This window comes from Amphiprion ocellaris, chromosome 15 (assembly GCF_022539595.1).
Source record: "Amphiprion ocellaris isolate individual 3 ecotype Okinawa chromosome 15, ASM2253959v1, whole genome shotgun sequence".
NCBI lineage: Eukaryota > Metazoa > Chordata > Actinopteri > Pomacentridae > Amphiprion > Amphiprion ocellaris.
In genome coordinates this window covers 2,060,372-2,076,402 of record NC_072780.1, presented here as the reverse complement: position 1 = coordinate 2,076,402, position 16,031 = coordinate 2,060,372, and the positions used below count along the sequence as shown (strand labels likewise).

The 16,031-nt window shown below is 38.4% G+C and overlaps 2 protein-coding genes across 2 annotated transcripts; one reads left to right on the top strand and one right to left on the bottom strand.

Annotated features, from left to right (window-relative positions):
- Positions 1-496: 496 nt before the first annotated feature.
- Positions 497-8,633, bottom strand: LOC111563413 (exopolyphosphatase PRUNE1-like). Its single transcript, XM_023262479.3, has 8 exons — positions 8,475-8,633; positions 6,546-6,650; positions 4,751-4,962; positions 4,495-4,679; positions 3,911-4,069; positions 3,364-3,458; positions 2,773-2,934; positions 497-1,298 (listed from the first exon to the last, which is right to left on the bottom strand). The coding sequence occupies exons 1-8, from the start codon at positions 8,511-8,513 to the stop codon at positions 897-899; spliced, it is 1,359 nt and encodes a 452-aa protein (XP_023118247.2). The 5' UTR covers positions 8,514-8,633; the 3' UTR covers positions 497-896.
- Positions 8,634-9,730: 1,097 nt separating this feature from the next.
- On the top strand, positions 9,731-15,983 carry psmb4 (proteasome 20S subunit beta 4). Its single transcript, XM_023262481.2, has 8 exons — positions 9,731-9,891; positions 11,619-11,745; positions 11,823-11,902; positions 11,985-12,131; positions 13,332-13,413; positions 14,330-14,446; positions 14,700-14,788; positions 15,836-15,983. The coding sequence occupies exons 1-8, from the start codon at positions 9,770-9,772 to the stop codon at positions 15,846-15,848; spliced, it is 777 nt and encodes a 258-aa protein (XP_023118249.1). The 5' UTR covers positions 9,731-9,769; the 3' UTR covers positions 15,849-15,983.
- The last annotated feature ends 48 nt before the right edge of the window (positions 15,984-16,031 follow it).

Sequence of the window (16,031 nt, the reverse complement as noted above, 5' to 3'; positions counted from 1 at the left end):
TTATACATTTTGGTGCCTATGAATGAGGACAACAGGAGGGTTTAATCAGTTGGCTGAGACTTGATCTTACATATTAGCGAGCCTCCACTTTTATGATGGATGAGAAACATTTATTTAGACTCAATATGGAATCATACAATGGGAACAATATGACAGTAGATCTAACATATTTTCAAGAGACATGCTAAGTGTAAATGGAGGCCACAATAAATACCTTTTACTTAAGCCAGAAAATTGTGTTTTTTTTTTCTGAATTTCTTGTGTTTTTTCATACTGTGTGCATATTTCCTGTAATCCAGTAGTATTTTTGATATAGAGACTGAAAAATCTATCTATCTAGCTGTAAATTAGAACATGAAAAACATTGGAGATCTGAATAGATGTTGGAGTTTAGCAGAGTTGAGGATGAGTTTGTTTTCTTAGATTAACACTAAAATTCTTCCACTTGTCTTCTTATTTAGTTTCTTTCACTGTTTTGAATTGAAGCAACAAGAAATAGAGTCTGTCCACACTAACTTTATTTCTCCATATCAACCAATCTGAGCTGACCATCTAAGTTCCAACAAGAAAAACTGGACGTTATTGAGCTTCTATCAGATAATTTCGATGCCTTTGTCCTGAACTTGACCTCTAATGGAAATCTCTGTGGATTACCTAATTAATATTTACCATCCAGCTTTATGAATTCAGTTGTTGATGATGGAAATGGGTTACCGTGGCGACTCTGTGTGTGTGTGTTCATGGTCCATTACACAACCAATGGCAGTTTGTTTGCTCTGGCTAGTGTGACGGAAATGAAACCTCAGACGGGTCAGAAGGTGAACGTTTACTGATTACAAAACAAGAGCCGCTCCTATAAACTCTAAAAGTCGCCAGTGATTCAGAGTGGAGAGACTTCAGTAGGCATTTCTTCCGTGTTGCTGCTCCTCCACCCTGTCCATCCTCCTGAACTTCTCCATCAGAGCCTCCTGGTTGAAGTCTCCGTTCAGCGGGCATCCGTCCACCAGGCTGTTCATGGGCGGCGGCGGAGGCCCGTTCCCGTTATCCTCCGGTCCCGGCCGGTGGCGGTGAGCCGAGGAGGCGTAAACGTGAGGCAGGCCGTCAGCTGATTGGTCGACCTGCTCGTCCGTGCCGTTTCCTCGACACCAGTGGGACAGGAAGTGTGCCAGGACAGGAAGGAGTTTACTGCGAGAGGCCAAAGCGTTGCCTTGGTGATAGGCCAGGATGTCCTTATATGGGCTGCTGGCGGGGGAGAGGCAGAGGGCGGGGCTTTGGGTGTTTTGGAGGGCGTGGCTAATCTGGAAGGCGGAGCATGAAGAATAACAGTTGGGTCAATATATAATTGCGGGACTTTTTGTATCATAGTTGACATTTTTGCTGTTTTCAGGCCTAAAATCAACCAAACACCACATGGCATTTCAGAGAAAGATTCTTCTAAATATTATACATACAGGTTATTCTACAGATATTGTAGTAAACCTGTTGACTACTTTCTATTAAATAAGTCAGAAAGCCTTGGAGTCTGGCCAGTCTTTTCTTCAGGAGGAAATGACATCATGTGGAGCAGGTCATGTGATCTGGAATTAACACACTTCCTGGAGAGGTGTTTTTGTAATGGGGAACTTAGTGGAAAGGGATTTAATTTGTTATTTTCCATATAAAATGTGATATATTGCCAAAAAATAAATATCTGTCATGATTCTCTCAACTTAATAAAAGAACACAATCAAAATTATTTCTGAATCAGCTCATTTTATTATTGTTTAGCTCATTAGAAGGTGGTTGGTATTAAATTCAGACGGTTATTTAGTTGACATTTTAGTGATATCCAGTCATTTTTTATTAATAAATGATTGTTTCCGTAATACATAATTATGGAATTTGTAAAGACATGATCATAATGAACATAAAAACATTTTTTTTTTACTTTTAATAAAAATGTATGCAGATATACAGCCCCTCAGTTATATATTGACCCACAACGTAAACACACACATTTGTACCCAAATCTACCCTCCAATCCCAACCTTAACTTAATCTTGAATCAGGTTTTATCTCAATGCAAATTCTAATCTTTACTGTATAAACACCTGAACAATCTTCATTTACAAATATCTAGACCTGATAATAATTTAATCCAATATTGATTTAAACCAAATCACAATGTTGCTTCTAACATTGAATTTAATCTTAATCCTAATCCAGATCTTTACTCTGTAAACAGCCAGTCCTGGTACTGATTAAATCCTGATGAAAGTTTAGCTCCTCATCTTATTCCTAATCTTAAATATATAAATACTCCTTGTATTCACATTTACATCATCCAGATCATAATTCTGCTCCCAATCTTAATTTTAATCTCAGTTCCAATCCAAATCCTTACCTCTTCATTTTAAATGCAATCCCTGTCATTATTTGAACCTAATTCTAATCTTTACTGTTCTGAATTTTATTTCCCAAATGAATTTAAGTCCAATTATTCATTTAATTCAAATTCAGATCAAAATGTTATTTGTAATGTTAATTCTAGTTCTACTATCTTGACTCAATCCTAATCCTAAATTGAGATCTTTCATCAAAACTCACTTGTCTATTACAGATCCAGATTGTGACATTAATCCTAATTTTTGTTCAAGTACAGTTTACACTTGATCAAAAATCTTGGTCCTAATCTTAATCTCAGTTTTAATCCCAACATTTGAATTAAACCTAAATGTAAATCCTGAACATAAAACAAGTTTTCTTCTTCATCTAAACCTCTGTATCACTGACCTCCTGTCTGAGCACCGGGTCGGGGCTGTAGATGACCAGCTGCCTCACCGGCTGATACGATTGGTCGCTGGAGAATATCGTCATGGCGACCACAGCATCCAGTTGCTGTGACTGGCAGAAGTCGCTGAGCTGCTGCTGGAGATTCTTAGTGAGCAGAAACGACTGGAAGCAGAGAAAACACACAGACACAGGGTGACAGAGGGAACTACAATCCCAGCATGCACTGCTCCAAAAGAGGCTCTGAGGCGCCTCCTGCTGGTTCAGAGAGAAACTGATGACCACTGGGCTGCAAACATGAGATCATTAATATTCTGTTTATCGTTTCATTTATTTAATTAAATTCAATAAAACAGTAATATCTATTATTATGCATAAATATATATTTTAGATCACCATTATCACACAGAAAAATAAATATAAAACAGCATATTTGTCTTGTAAAGTAAAAAAAAAATGTCAGGATTTATAAATTTTATGGTTCACAGCCTAATTAACAGTGACAGACTGATGCAGCACACATCCACACATCCACAAGTTAGAAGATTCATTTAAACAGCTCTAATCTCACATTTAATCACTAATTCTACTCACTTCCAGACTCATGTAGACGACGCTGACTGCTGCTCTCAGGTCACCCCTGACAACCGTCTTCATGTTCCTCAATAAGATGTGATTCGTTTCCAGACCTGACACAGAAATTATGTTTTTACTACAACCTGGTTATCACCAAGTCATTTTCCACTGCAGCTGGAGCGTTTGTGCATGTTCCTCCTGCAAGAACTGCCCCTGTAGAACCTGCAGAGATGCAACTACCCCTGGGGTCTTTATGCTCATTTTCAGTCTGAGCATGAAAATGGAAAGATCAAACCATTGGCTCTGTGTGGAGTGATGATAGAACTGTAACCTGTCATCTTTCCATTATGTCTTGTCACTGTTTTTCAGGGTTTAAGATTCCTTTCTTGGAATCTTTGGAACATGACTGAATGGAAAAGGGCTTTAATTTGGGTTTTCTCTTGCTGATTTTTTTTTTTGGAATTTGGATTAACTTCATGCTACATCTGGATAGAAACCAGCTTGATGCTTCCTGATGAGTAGAGCTCATTTATATCTCAGTCCTGTAGCCGTGGACGATGTTTACCTGAGAGGCTGAACTTGGCCTTGTGCAGGGCAGAGTGAAGAGCGCCACTCGATGGTAGATCAGGGAACTGTGTCTGCAGCATGTGGACAATCTGACTGTCTTTAACAGTCACTTTGCCAACCAGACGGGACAGATTCACACTGTCCACCACCATCGCACCTGCAGAGGGACACGGGAGACACATTCACGCATGCAGGAGGACACAGGAGACACGTTCAGACCTGCAGGAGGACACATGACACATTCAGACCTGCAGAGGGACACAGGAGACACATTCAGACCTGCAGGAGGACACATGACACATTCAGACCTGCAGAGGGACACAGGAGACACATTCAGACTGCAGGAGGACACATGACACATTCAGACCTGCAGAGGGACACAGGAGACACATTCAGACCTGCACAGACACAGGAGACACATTCAGACCTGCAGGAGGGACACAGGAGACACATTCAGACCTGCACAGACACAGGAGACACATTCAGACCTGCAGGAGGGACACAGGAGACACATTCAGACCTGCAGAGGGACACAGGAGACACATTCAGACCTGCAGAGACACAGTTTTTAGGATGTCTCACCATACAGCAATAACGCCAGCTGCTTGTCCAGGATTTCCAGTGGTCTGGACAGGATCCGTTCTGTTACTAAGGTAGCACAGGACGCTACTATCTCCACATTGACAGGACAGGAGAGGGAGGCTGTCCTCTCTGGCTGGTGGTGGTCCATGACCTCTACTACCGCCCCCTCCAGGTTGCTGTCGGCGCTGCAGGACAGAAGTCTTGAGATTAGCAGGAATGCAACGAACACATTGCTCAGTGTGTCGATGTTTCAGACCTCGGCAGGACGTTGTGGTCCACCAGTGTCAACGCTAGCCTCCGGTTGGCATAGAGACGAGCCAGGTCCACATCATCTCTGAACACCAGGGTTTCCATGGCGATGCCGGCCTCCCTGAACAGGAGGAGGACGTCGGCTCGCAGGTAGAACTGTGACCGAGGAATGTTGAGAACCGGAACGACCAGAGGAGCGCCCAACCGACCAGAGGACGTCTGAGAGGACGGACAAATCAGTCCAGCTGCTTAGGGGCATTATTCATTAAACCTTTATTTCTATTTGATATAATTATTTTCATGAGACACGTTCTGTCTGGAGATTTTAATGACATGAGAAATTTCTCTGAAATAAAGAAATTTCACATTTCCTCCAGGATTCTGTTCCATATGTGAACAGTGGAGGTTAAAAAGGGCAGAAAATATTATTTTAGTCAAAAACTACGTAAGACATGAACATTAAAGGTTGTGACAGGTGCCTAAGAGAGAAATTTCCAACGAAATTTCTTTTATTTTTAAGGTAATTTAGGCTAAAATGTAACCTGAAATCTGAAATGTCTGATTTTCAGTTGAAGTGAGACCCACACAGGAGTTTAGATATTAAAGTTTTTGTCATAGATTACTGTCCAGAAGAAAATAAGTGTTTCTTGTGGTGTTCCCCGTGGTTCAGTCCGCTCTTTTCTGTCTCTACAAACACTCAGCTGCAGTTTATTAGCTCCAGACGTGGTGTTTTCTGTCGCTATGCAGTGGACACTCTGCTTTACTTCTCTGCTTCATTTATTGATCTGAAACCTGTTCACAATCCTGTAACCTGCCAATCAGAAACTACATGTTGTACCAAATTTTCAGGACAAAAAGTACATAATATGTCAAATTTTTTGTGCTGTGTCGGTTAACTTGGTGCAGCAGCAGTAATGAAGGCGTTGTATCGAACCGTTGTGGTGAAGAGGGAGCTGATCTACGTCCATCTACATTCCAACCCTCACCTATGGTCATGAGCTCTGGGTAGTGACCCAAAGGATGAGATCGTGGATACAAGCATCTGAAATGAGCTTCCTCTGTAGGGTGTCTGGACTCAGCCTTAGAGACAGGGGGAGAAGCTCAGACATCCAGAGGGAGCTCAGAGTAGAGCTGCTGATCCTTCACCTCTAAAGGAACCAGCTGAGGTGGTTTGGACATCTGATTCAGATCCTCCAGGAAGACTTCCTTTGGAGGTTTTCTGAACACATCCACCTGGGAGGAGACCCCGGGGTAGACCCAGAACCCTCTGGAGGGATTATGTATCTCATCTGGCCTGGGAACGCCTCAGGATCCTCCAGGCAGACAATGGATGGATGGATGGATGGATGGATGGATGGATGGATGGATAGATGGATGGATAACTTTGTCCTACTCCCATGGAATAGACTGCATTCTGAATGCATTCTTTAATTAATATTTCAATTCAGTTTTATTTATATAGCGCCAATTACAGTCAAATTGTCTCGAGACGCTTTACAGAACACATATGCCTGAACCCCAGAGCAGCCCTAAGGAGACAGTGGCAGGAAAACACCCTATTTACTCCCCACCTTTTGTTGGAGACAATGGAAGACTATTGTCTACCTTTGTTATAGTATTTATCGTTTGAAAATGTTCCATGAGGACTCTGAATCTGGCTTATGTTAACATGGGAAACATTTAATTTAAGATTTCTTTCCTTCATTCATTGCTTTATTCTACATTTTCCACTGAGATTACTTTTAGATCATTTGTTTTCTTCTTTAGTTTTTAACTGGAGCCATTAAACATTTTAAACTCACCCTGGACAGGAAGTAGGCCATCGCTAGCGACGACACGGCCGAGTCCAGGTCACATGACTCACTACCCAGGACCACATGGACTCTCAGGTTGTTACGGAAACCGTTCTGTGGGAGGAGAATCAAACATCAGCATCTGTACATTAAACTTCTACTACAAGCAGGTCAAATATGGCACTTTTTGATTCACCTGATTCATTTGGCAGATGCAGTTACTTAATATTTTAACTTTTTCTTTCGAGTTGTCCTCCTTCTAGTCTTAAAGTCCTAGAGTCTTAAGGTCCTTAAAGTTATATTTTCTTCAATAAAAGTGAAATAATCTGACAGTGTGATCATAAAAATCCAAATTATTTTTCATAAAATTTAAAATATTTTTGAGAAACAGCTTCATTTTTCTCAAATCGCGCTGTTTTCAGGTTTTTCTCAAATGGAAAGTAATTTAGTGAAAACACAATTTCAAATCAAAAATCTCATGATGTGATCTTCAGCTGCATTAATCAGACTCCAGACTTTTAAACTGAAATGTTGGGCAGAGTGAATAGATGAGGACTAAGTCAAACAGAGGAAGCAGTCATTCATGCCGTCTCTGTCCATGAACTTCAGATACAGAATGGTGTTTGTCTGTCCATCTGCAAATATTTGCTCTGCGTGTCCTCAGCTGACTGCAGGCTTCAGGCAAACACAGCTTCAGCTCAGGTAATCTACGTTCAGCTCACAACGAGCAGCATGCTCCCAAGATATTTCTCTGAAACAAAAAATACTAATCATTGAGTCAAAATACACGAGGACACTCAAAAATAACCACAAAGTAATAAAAAATGGCTTAAAGTGTCAATAATGACCACACAGAGACACAAAAAGGCGAAGAAATCATCACAAAGGGATAAAAATAGATGCAAAGAGGTACAAAATGATTACAAACAGACAGAAATGACCACAAATACAAACAAAACTAATTAAATGGACAGACATGACTGCAAAAAGACACAAACTGATCCCAAAAAGAGACAATATGACCACAAAGGGAAACAAAAATACCACAAATAAACACAAAACCACAATGAATGACCACAAAGAGACATGGAACAATCACAAAGAGAGACAAAGGGACCAGAGAGACACAAAAATATTCAAAAATAGAGACAAAACAACCACAAAGAGGCACAAAAATACCACAAATAAACACAAAACCACAATGAATGACTATAAAGACACACAAAAAGACTCAAACGGGTAGAAATGGTCACAATAAAACACAAAACAACCACAAAAAGAGACAAAATGACCACTAAGACAAACAAAAATGCCACAAACAAACACAAAACCACAATGAATGACCACAAAGAGACATGCAACAATCACAAAGAGAGACAAAGGGACCAGAGAGACACGAAAATATATAAAAATAGATATAAAACGACCACAAAGAGACACAAAAAGACTCAAACGGGCAGAAATGATCACAACAAAACACAAAACAACCACAAAGAGATACAAAATGACCACAATGAGATCCAAAATGATTTAAAGAAATCTAAAACAACCACAAAGAGAGACATAAACAAACTTTTAAAGCAGGACTACAACTCTACCTGTTTAAGAAGGCTTGTAAATGTTGTATTAGTGTCTTTTATTAGTGATTTTTTAAAGCCTAATTTAAATTGTCTCTGTTTTGGAGACTCAGATGAATAAAAAGTGTGTTACAGAGAACATGTATTATTATTATTATTATTATTATTATTATTATTATTATTATTATTATTATTATTATTATTATTATTATTATTATTATTGTTGTTGTTGTTGTTGTTGTTGTTGTTATTTAAACATCCATAAACCCCCTTAGTCTGCCTTCTGTCACCTCAGAGTTTATCATCTCCATACACTCTGATGGTGTGTGTGTCCATTTACGTTACAAATCCACACACTCACCTTGGCTGCAGATCTGCTCGACTTCAGGAACGTGTCCATGCCGTCCAGTGGGATCAGGAAAGACTCAGCTGACTGGGAGGACAGAACCGTCCAGTGTCCTGCTCCGTCCACTCACCCTCGGTCTCTCTCTGACGTTTCAAAATAAAACTCACAGCCTCGTTTTTTTTTTTTTGTTAATGAATAACGACAAGTTTCGGTTATCGTCACAGAAAAGTCAAACTGCCTCCACGTGTCACCCCGTTACCACCTGGAACACCTCCACAGGAAACTTCTCCTTTATTTATTTAAATATATTGATTAGTTTTTTTTTATGTTAGCTGTAATAGGCTACAAGCACTAGCATGCATTTATTACACATTTATATTTATTTTTAGGGGAAATTTAGACTCATGTATTCATTATTTCCATTTATTCATATTTTTTATTCCTACTCTCAGTCATTTTACTTCATCACGGTGTATATTTTGCTACTTTTTTGGCCCACATAGTAAACTACAAGTATTTGTGAATAACAATAATTTACCGTTATTCCCATGAGCTGGATATAAAACTGATCTTATTTTTGAATGTTATTTTGGGGCTGTTGTAATAGGTCACAAGTGCTATCATCTATTTAATGCATATTCATTTATTCATTTTTTGTATATTTAGATTTATTTATCCATTTGTTCTATTATTCATATTTTTGTTATTTTTTAATTCATTACAGTGCATATTTTGTCACTTTTAGACCCCTACAGTAAACTGCGAATACATATGTATAGTTCCTCTCATGGACTGGATAGAAAGCTCTGATCTGATTTATTTTTATCTTTGTAAAAAGGCCTCATACACTTTATTTCTACATAAAAAAAACATATTATATATTTGGTCCTTACATAAATATCTGTATAACTTAACCTTTAGTTGAGCTTGATCTTATGTAGTCTATCGTTAGAAAAATTAATATACTATTTTATCCTTATGTAAATGTACCACATACTGCTTTATATTCGTAATATAAAGCATATAATAATAATTATAAAAGAATAATTTGAATTTCCCTCTGAATTAAAAAACTATCTATCTATCTATCTATCTATCTATCTATCTATCTATCTATCTATCTATCTATCTATCTATCTATCTATCTATCTATCTATCTATCTATCTATCTATCTATCTATCTATCTATCTATCTATCCTCCCACCAGCAGGGGGCGATAACTTTCCTCGCAGTGACGTCAGCCGTCCCTTTCAGACAAGACGAGCCCGGTGAGTGACGCACCGTGCGTCACTTCCAGCAGATATTCGACATGGAGCCCTGCGGGTTGAAGCTGAACTTCTGGGAGAACGGACCAAAACCCGGACAGTTTTATAACTTCCCCGGCGGCAGCAGCGGACCGGGCACATCATGCGGGCCGGTCAGACACACACTGTGAGTGAACCGTTCCGACAGAACCGGATTATTTTAACGGTTAATTCTGTTAAAGACGCCGCTGTCAGTTTCGGTTTGAGCTCCGCCGCAGTGCTGCATCATCGTGGAGCTAATAATGCTAAGCTAACGTGTGGTTTACTGTAGTTTTACCGCTCAGTGCTGGCACTCTGTAGCTGTTTAAACAAAATTAGGTGTTTAATAACATATATTCCTCGTAATGAAGGCGATAACGTCGCAGTTTGTTTTGTATTTTAACGTTTTGCTGACTAACGATTAGCTGTGTTAGCTAGCTGTGCTAATTACAAAATGAGTTGATGAAATTCAGGAGAAGACAACAATAAAGATTGGATACCAGCGGCAGGTTTGATTAACGACCCCTTTATTTGATGGCATATTTATTTTAGTAATTTGTATAACATAAAAAGTCACGTATTTGCTGTACCTACCTTCTAAAATATAAAGATTTGCTGCTTTTGTCTGTCTCAAATGAGTATCTTTGGGTTTTTGACTTATCAGACAAAACTACACAGCTGAAGACATTTCTCTGGACTGTCAGGAGCTGTTATGTCTTTTGTTTCTGATTCCTGATTCAAAATAAAAATATTAGAGCTGTACTTTGGCTCTATCTGTAGTCATCTGATTGTTTACACTTCAGCAGTAACAGCAAATCAACACTGAAGAATCCATGTGGAAAGTTCTCTTTTAACCCTCGTGCTGTCCGTGTTGTCAAAATTGACCCGTTTTGAAGTTTGAAAATGTGAAAAAAAATAATTTTCACGGTGGAAGTTCTGATGTCCATACTTTCAACATTTTTGGGAAATTTTTGAAAATTTTTTGGTTGGAAAAAAAAAAAGAAATGTTCACATAAAAATCAACCAAAATCCAGCAAATTTCACTGGATTTTGGTTGATTTTTATGTGAATGTTCTCAAAGAAAATATTACAAGTTTTACTGATATATATAGAATCACTTTAGATATTTTTAGGAGGTTTTTTTTGGAAGTTTTTTACTCATTTTTTCAAAATATTTACCGAAATTTTCTTGCCAAATTTGAGGGATTTTTTTAAAAAATCAAACTTTTAAGGGAAACTTTTAAGGAATTATTGGAATTTTCTTCCTGACGGTTTTGGAAATTTTCAGAAATTTGGAGAATTTTTTGCAGAATTTTTGGATTTTTTTTCAGACAAGGAAACAATATTTGTTGGTGCTCGTAAGTGAAGACAACAGGAGGGTTAAATGGACATGTAAAACATAGACAAAGTTTTGAATCAGAGCTTTTTTCACTGTAAGTTTTGACACCAATGTTTTAATTGCAGGTGTACATCAGTTCAGGTGTTTCCTTGCTTATTAATTGGTATCAGCCCTCAAAAACAAATCAGTTGTCTCCCCATTTTTCTTTGCTGTTTTTGACATTTTGTATAGAAAACAATTAATTATATAATTGATGCTTTAAATCACCGCAGCAGTGTGAGAATTAGTTATTACATATTTTTGAAATATAGCATGAGGTTAAATAAAGTTAAAAACTATATTTGTGGCAACTGTCAGCTTGATAATTGAACTCATCAGAGTCCATCCTTGTTTATTACTTTCAGAAAAGTCACATTTTGGACATAATCATTAATTTCAGTTTTATTTATTGCGGGCCAGTTCACAGCACGTGTCCTCTCATAGTACTGGACTGATGTTTGTATTCTGTCTGACTGATAATAACTGTCTTTCTACAGTAACCCGATGGTAACCGGGACGTCGGTGCTCGGCGTGAAGTTCAACGGAGGCGTGGTCATTGCGGCGGACATGTTGGGCTCCTATGGCTCTCTGGCTCGTTTCAGGAACATTTCCCGTCTCATGAAGGTGAGTGCAGCTGCTGACAGAACACCTGCTCTACCTGTGAATGCATGAAAAGGTGTCTAATGCGTTTCTGTGAACAGGTGAACAACAACACCATCCTCGGAGCGTCGGGAGACTATGCCGACTACCAGTATCTCAAACAGATCATCGAACAGATGGTGTAAGCTGCCTGCCGAGACGCAGACCTGTTACTGACTCCCTCTATGTGTTATTGATGTATAAATACTGTGGTTGTTCATCAGGATCGATGAGGAGCTGCTGGGAGATGGTCACAGCTACAGTCCGAAGGCCGTCCACTCCTGGCTCACCAGAGTGATGTACAACCGACGCAGCAGGATGAATCCTCTGTGGAACACGGTGGTCATCGGAGGCTTCTACAACGGGGAGAGGTGAGATTTATCAACTATGACCCCAGTTCAGCTGTAATAATGGTTCTGAAGTTTCTACAATGAATAAGCAACTGTTAACAGAAAATAATTCAGTTGGCAAGAATATAAAATACTGGCTTCTATCATAGTAATAAGAACAAGAAAAGCTCTCAGAGAGTACTCCGACAAGGCTGCCCAGTCTGTATCATATCCGACTGATGAAGAAGTTAATAAAAAATGACCTTGTGCTGAGCACAGGCATGTGTTCTGCATGTGTACGTTATGTATGGATACCGAATTGCGTGACCTAAATATGTAGCAGGAATTGATTGGACTCAGAAACACCCCCACAATTTAATCAGTTGTTCTTTGGATCATTTCTGATGGATAAGTCCTGATAAGTCCTCAGTGGTGGATTTATAGTAGGATCACAATCATGTGATCATCAGCAGGCAGCTGACGTAGTGTTCACTTGTTGTCATGGTTACAGTGCCGCCGTGCCGCTATCTGGCAACGATACAGAAATCTTTAAGCAATCCGTGGATCCAGACTATAAGCCGCATCACTGCCAAAATGTAATCAGTTGGTCCTTGTGTCATTTCTGACCTTCCCTGGAAATTTCATCCAAATCCGTTAGTCTGTTTTGGAGGAATGTTGTTAAAAGACAGACAGACGGATTCCCGTATGCTGATCGTCAGACTGTACAATTCCTCCCCCTTCTGCAGAAGGGATGCATAATCAACAAACTTTTCCATGTGCAATATCACTGGACTCTCTCCAAAAGACTCACAATCTGTATTATCATTGTTCAAGTGCAGTATTTCTAGTGCAGTGCATCTGTTTACTTCAGTTCATCTTCTGTTAATCTTTCTTGTTATTAGTAGTAGTCTACAGTTTACATCTTGTTATTTTATTTTCTTATTTATTTTAATTCTATTTTTTTTGTAGACACTTCACACAAACACTTTTAAAAACTTGCATTTTGTACTTCATATGATTAGTTTTTTCTGTTTTACTACTAACCTCTGTCTAATTGTGTTTATTCCACTAATCTTTGTTTATTGTACTCTGGCAAAATAATTTCCTCTGGGATGAATAAAGTAGATCTTATCTTATAACTCTGCTGCTTTCCTTGGCAGAGTAGTAACTGAAGCAGCATCTCCTGCTGCTACACAGACGTGTTTTATGAGCTGTAATTAACCTGTATGATCTTTCCTCTAGTTTCCTTGGTTACGTGGACAAACTGGGCGTGGCTTATGAGGCTCCCACAGTGGCCACAGGCTTCGGAGCGTACCTGGCTCAGGTCTGTTTGAACTCAACACTGCAGCTGGAAATGTTTGGGGGTTTTTTGTTGTTTTTTTTTTTTTAACCAGCTCTGGTGCAAATAGTTTGAAGAATTTTCAGTTGAAATGTGTAGAAAACACTGATTTTTTTTAACCAGATCTGGTGCAGTTGGTATATTTTGGGGGAAATTTTTTAAAATGAGGCTTGTAGAATAACATGGTTTTTAGTTTTTTCTTCCTGACAGAACCACATGATAGATTCAAGGATGACTGGAATGTTGGAAATCTGATGATCCTTCATGTTTTTACTGTGTCTAGCTGGTCTAGCTGATAAATGGTGTCATTTTGGTCCTGATTTTAAAGATAACATTCCTCCCAAACCCACTGCCAAGTTCTGGTATTCAGAGGGTTGAAGTGAATTTCGTCTCAGAGTTGAACAAACAAGTGAAGTTTTGCACCACAGTTCAGACAGTTTAGACTTTAGTTCTTAAATCTTAGTTTCGATTCCACTAAAGATGACTTCATTACCATCTAGTCCCTGTCCTGTTTTCTAAAAGACATAAATCAGTGAAACAAGAATGTCCTCCTGACATTCCTCTCATCTGTGAAACGTTAATAATTTCAAATGTTGAATTCTCAAGGAGGCATAAAATTAAATGAGCAAAATAACATCCCAAAAAATACCCCAAATCAATCCCCTCCTGACCTAAACCTTATCGAATGAGACTCAGACCTGACTGGTGTCGTTTCTCCATGAAGTTTCTGCGGCTCTGATCACAAATTGAACTCAGTCTGATTCTAAACTTTCTGCAGTGATCCATAGTGTGCTGAGTGTGATTCAGCTCTTGATTTTTTAGTTTTTCTGATCTGTTAATTTTCCTCTGTGTTGATGGAATATGAACTCACAGAAAAGCTGAACTGTGTGTTTGTGTGCAGCCTCTGATGAGGGAGGTGGTGGAGAACAAAGCGGAGATCACCAAACAGGAAGCTCGTGACCTGGTGGACCGCTGCCTCAAAGTGCTGTACTACAGAGACGCTCGCTCCTACAACCGGGTCAGTTTATTTCACCTCTGATTGGTTTTACAAACAACTTGAGCTACGTTTGGAGAGTTGAACAATAACTGAACCCCAAAGAAAAGAGATTTTTTTTAATAAAAAGAGGGGATTATTTAGTTTTCAGTTTTATTTTTTCAAAGGCTGACCAACAAAATATGAAAACTGGTACAAATAGTTTCTTTTGTATCAGAAAAATCAGGTGTTTTATCTGCTCAGAATAGTGATTTTTTAATTTCTTTTTTTATTCTAGCACGAGATCGCCATAGTAACAGAGGAAGGTGTGGAGATCCTCGGTCCTTTGTCCTCTGAAACCAACTGGGACATCGCTCACCTGGTCAGGTAGGTCAGAGGAGTCTCTCCTAACGAGGGGACGCTAAACGAGAGGCATCATTCTGTAGTAATCTGAGCTCTTAGCTGTAACCAGAAACCTCAAGTTATTGATCATGTGTATCAGTAATGTTGATAGGATTATTTATTTATTTATTTGATCGGGACAGTGCACATTAATGAACATCTATTTAGACAGCAATAGACGTAAATATGCGGGAGTATAGCAACGATGCTAATTTACATCCGCCAGCAACAACTAAAAGCTTCAAACATTCACTCTTATTTCTCATCATGTCATTGATTCAGAATAATAACATTGATAATATGCCCATCTTAATATATATATATATATATATGTGTGTGTATATACTTCAGAAACTCCAGAACTACGCTTACTTGGATCATTTTGTATATTTTTTGCTCATTTTGGACAAATTTTGAGTCGATTTGGACATATTTCTAGTTATTTTAGACAATTATTATTGGGAAATTTTCAGTTCTTCCTAACTATTTTTGTAATTTTGGACAAATTTTTATTGATTTTAGACAATTGCTGGGTCATTTATGATAGATTTGTGGATTTTTTTTTTTTGGTCAATTTTGAAAAGTTTTAGTTAATTTTGGACAAGTTTTTGAGTAATTCCAGATGGATTTTGTCATTTTGGATAAATTTTGAGTCGTTTTTGGCAAATCCTTTGTCATTATTGTGACATTTTGGAAAGATTTTGAGTCATTTTGTAAATTTTGTTGTCTTTTTCTGCATTTTTTTGGTCATTTTGGACAAATTTTAAGTCAATTTGGACACATTTTTAGTTATTTTAGACAATTATTAAGGAGAAGTTTTCAGTAATTTCTGACTATTTTTGTCGTTTTGGACAAATTTTAATCGATTTTAGACAAACATTGGGTCATTTACAATAGATTAATGGATTTTTTGGGGGGTCATTTTTGACAAGTTTTAGTTTTGTGGTTGGAAAACCAGATTTTCAGATGGTAAAGATTATGTAAATGTAACTTCACAGTAATAACTCATGTTTTTCGTCTGTTTCTCTGCAGCGGGTTTGAATGAAGACGAGCTTCAACCGTTTCTCTGCTGCATCAAAACCAACTACTCACATGGAAATTATCTTATGCCCCAGTTTAGTTTCTTTCTGATGTTCTCTGTCTCTTTTGTATAATGGAAAATAAATGCAAAAAATGGAAACAGTTTCTGGTTTTATTTGTGTCATGTGCACGTCTACATTTCTGCTCA

Bases quoted from the DNA above. Each gene is read 5' to 3' on its own strand.
- LOC111563413 (XM_023262479.3), bottom strand. From the start codon at position 8,513: ATGGACACGTTCCTGAAGTCGAGCAGATCTGCAGCCAAG. The intron at 6,651-8,474 runs GTGAGTGTGTGG...CTCCTCCCACAG, and splicing joins CGAGCAGATCTGCAGCCAAG to AACGGTTTCCGTAACAACCT. The intron at 1,299-2,772 runs GTCAGTGATACA...TCCGCCTTCCAG, and splicing joins ACCCGGTGCTCAGACAGGAG to ATTAGCCACGCCCTCCAAAA.
- psmb4 (XM_023262481.2), top strand. From the start codon at position 9,770: ATGGAGCCCTGCGGGTTGAAGCTGAACTTCTGGGAGAACGGACCAAAA. The intron at 11,903-11,984 runs GTAAGCTGCCTG...GTTGTTCATCAG, and splicing joins CAGATCATCGAACAGATGGT to GATCGATGAGGAGCTGCTGG. The intron at 13,414-14,329 runs GTCTGTTTGAAC...GTTTGTGTGCAG, and splicing joins TCGGAGCGTACCTGGCTCAG to CCTCTGATGAGGGAGGTGGT.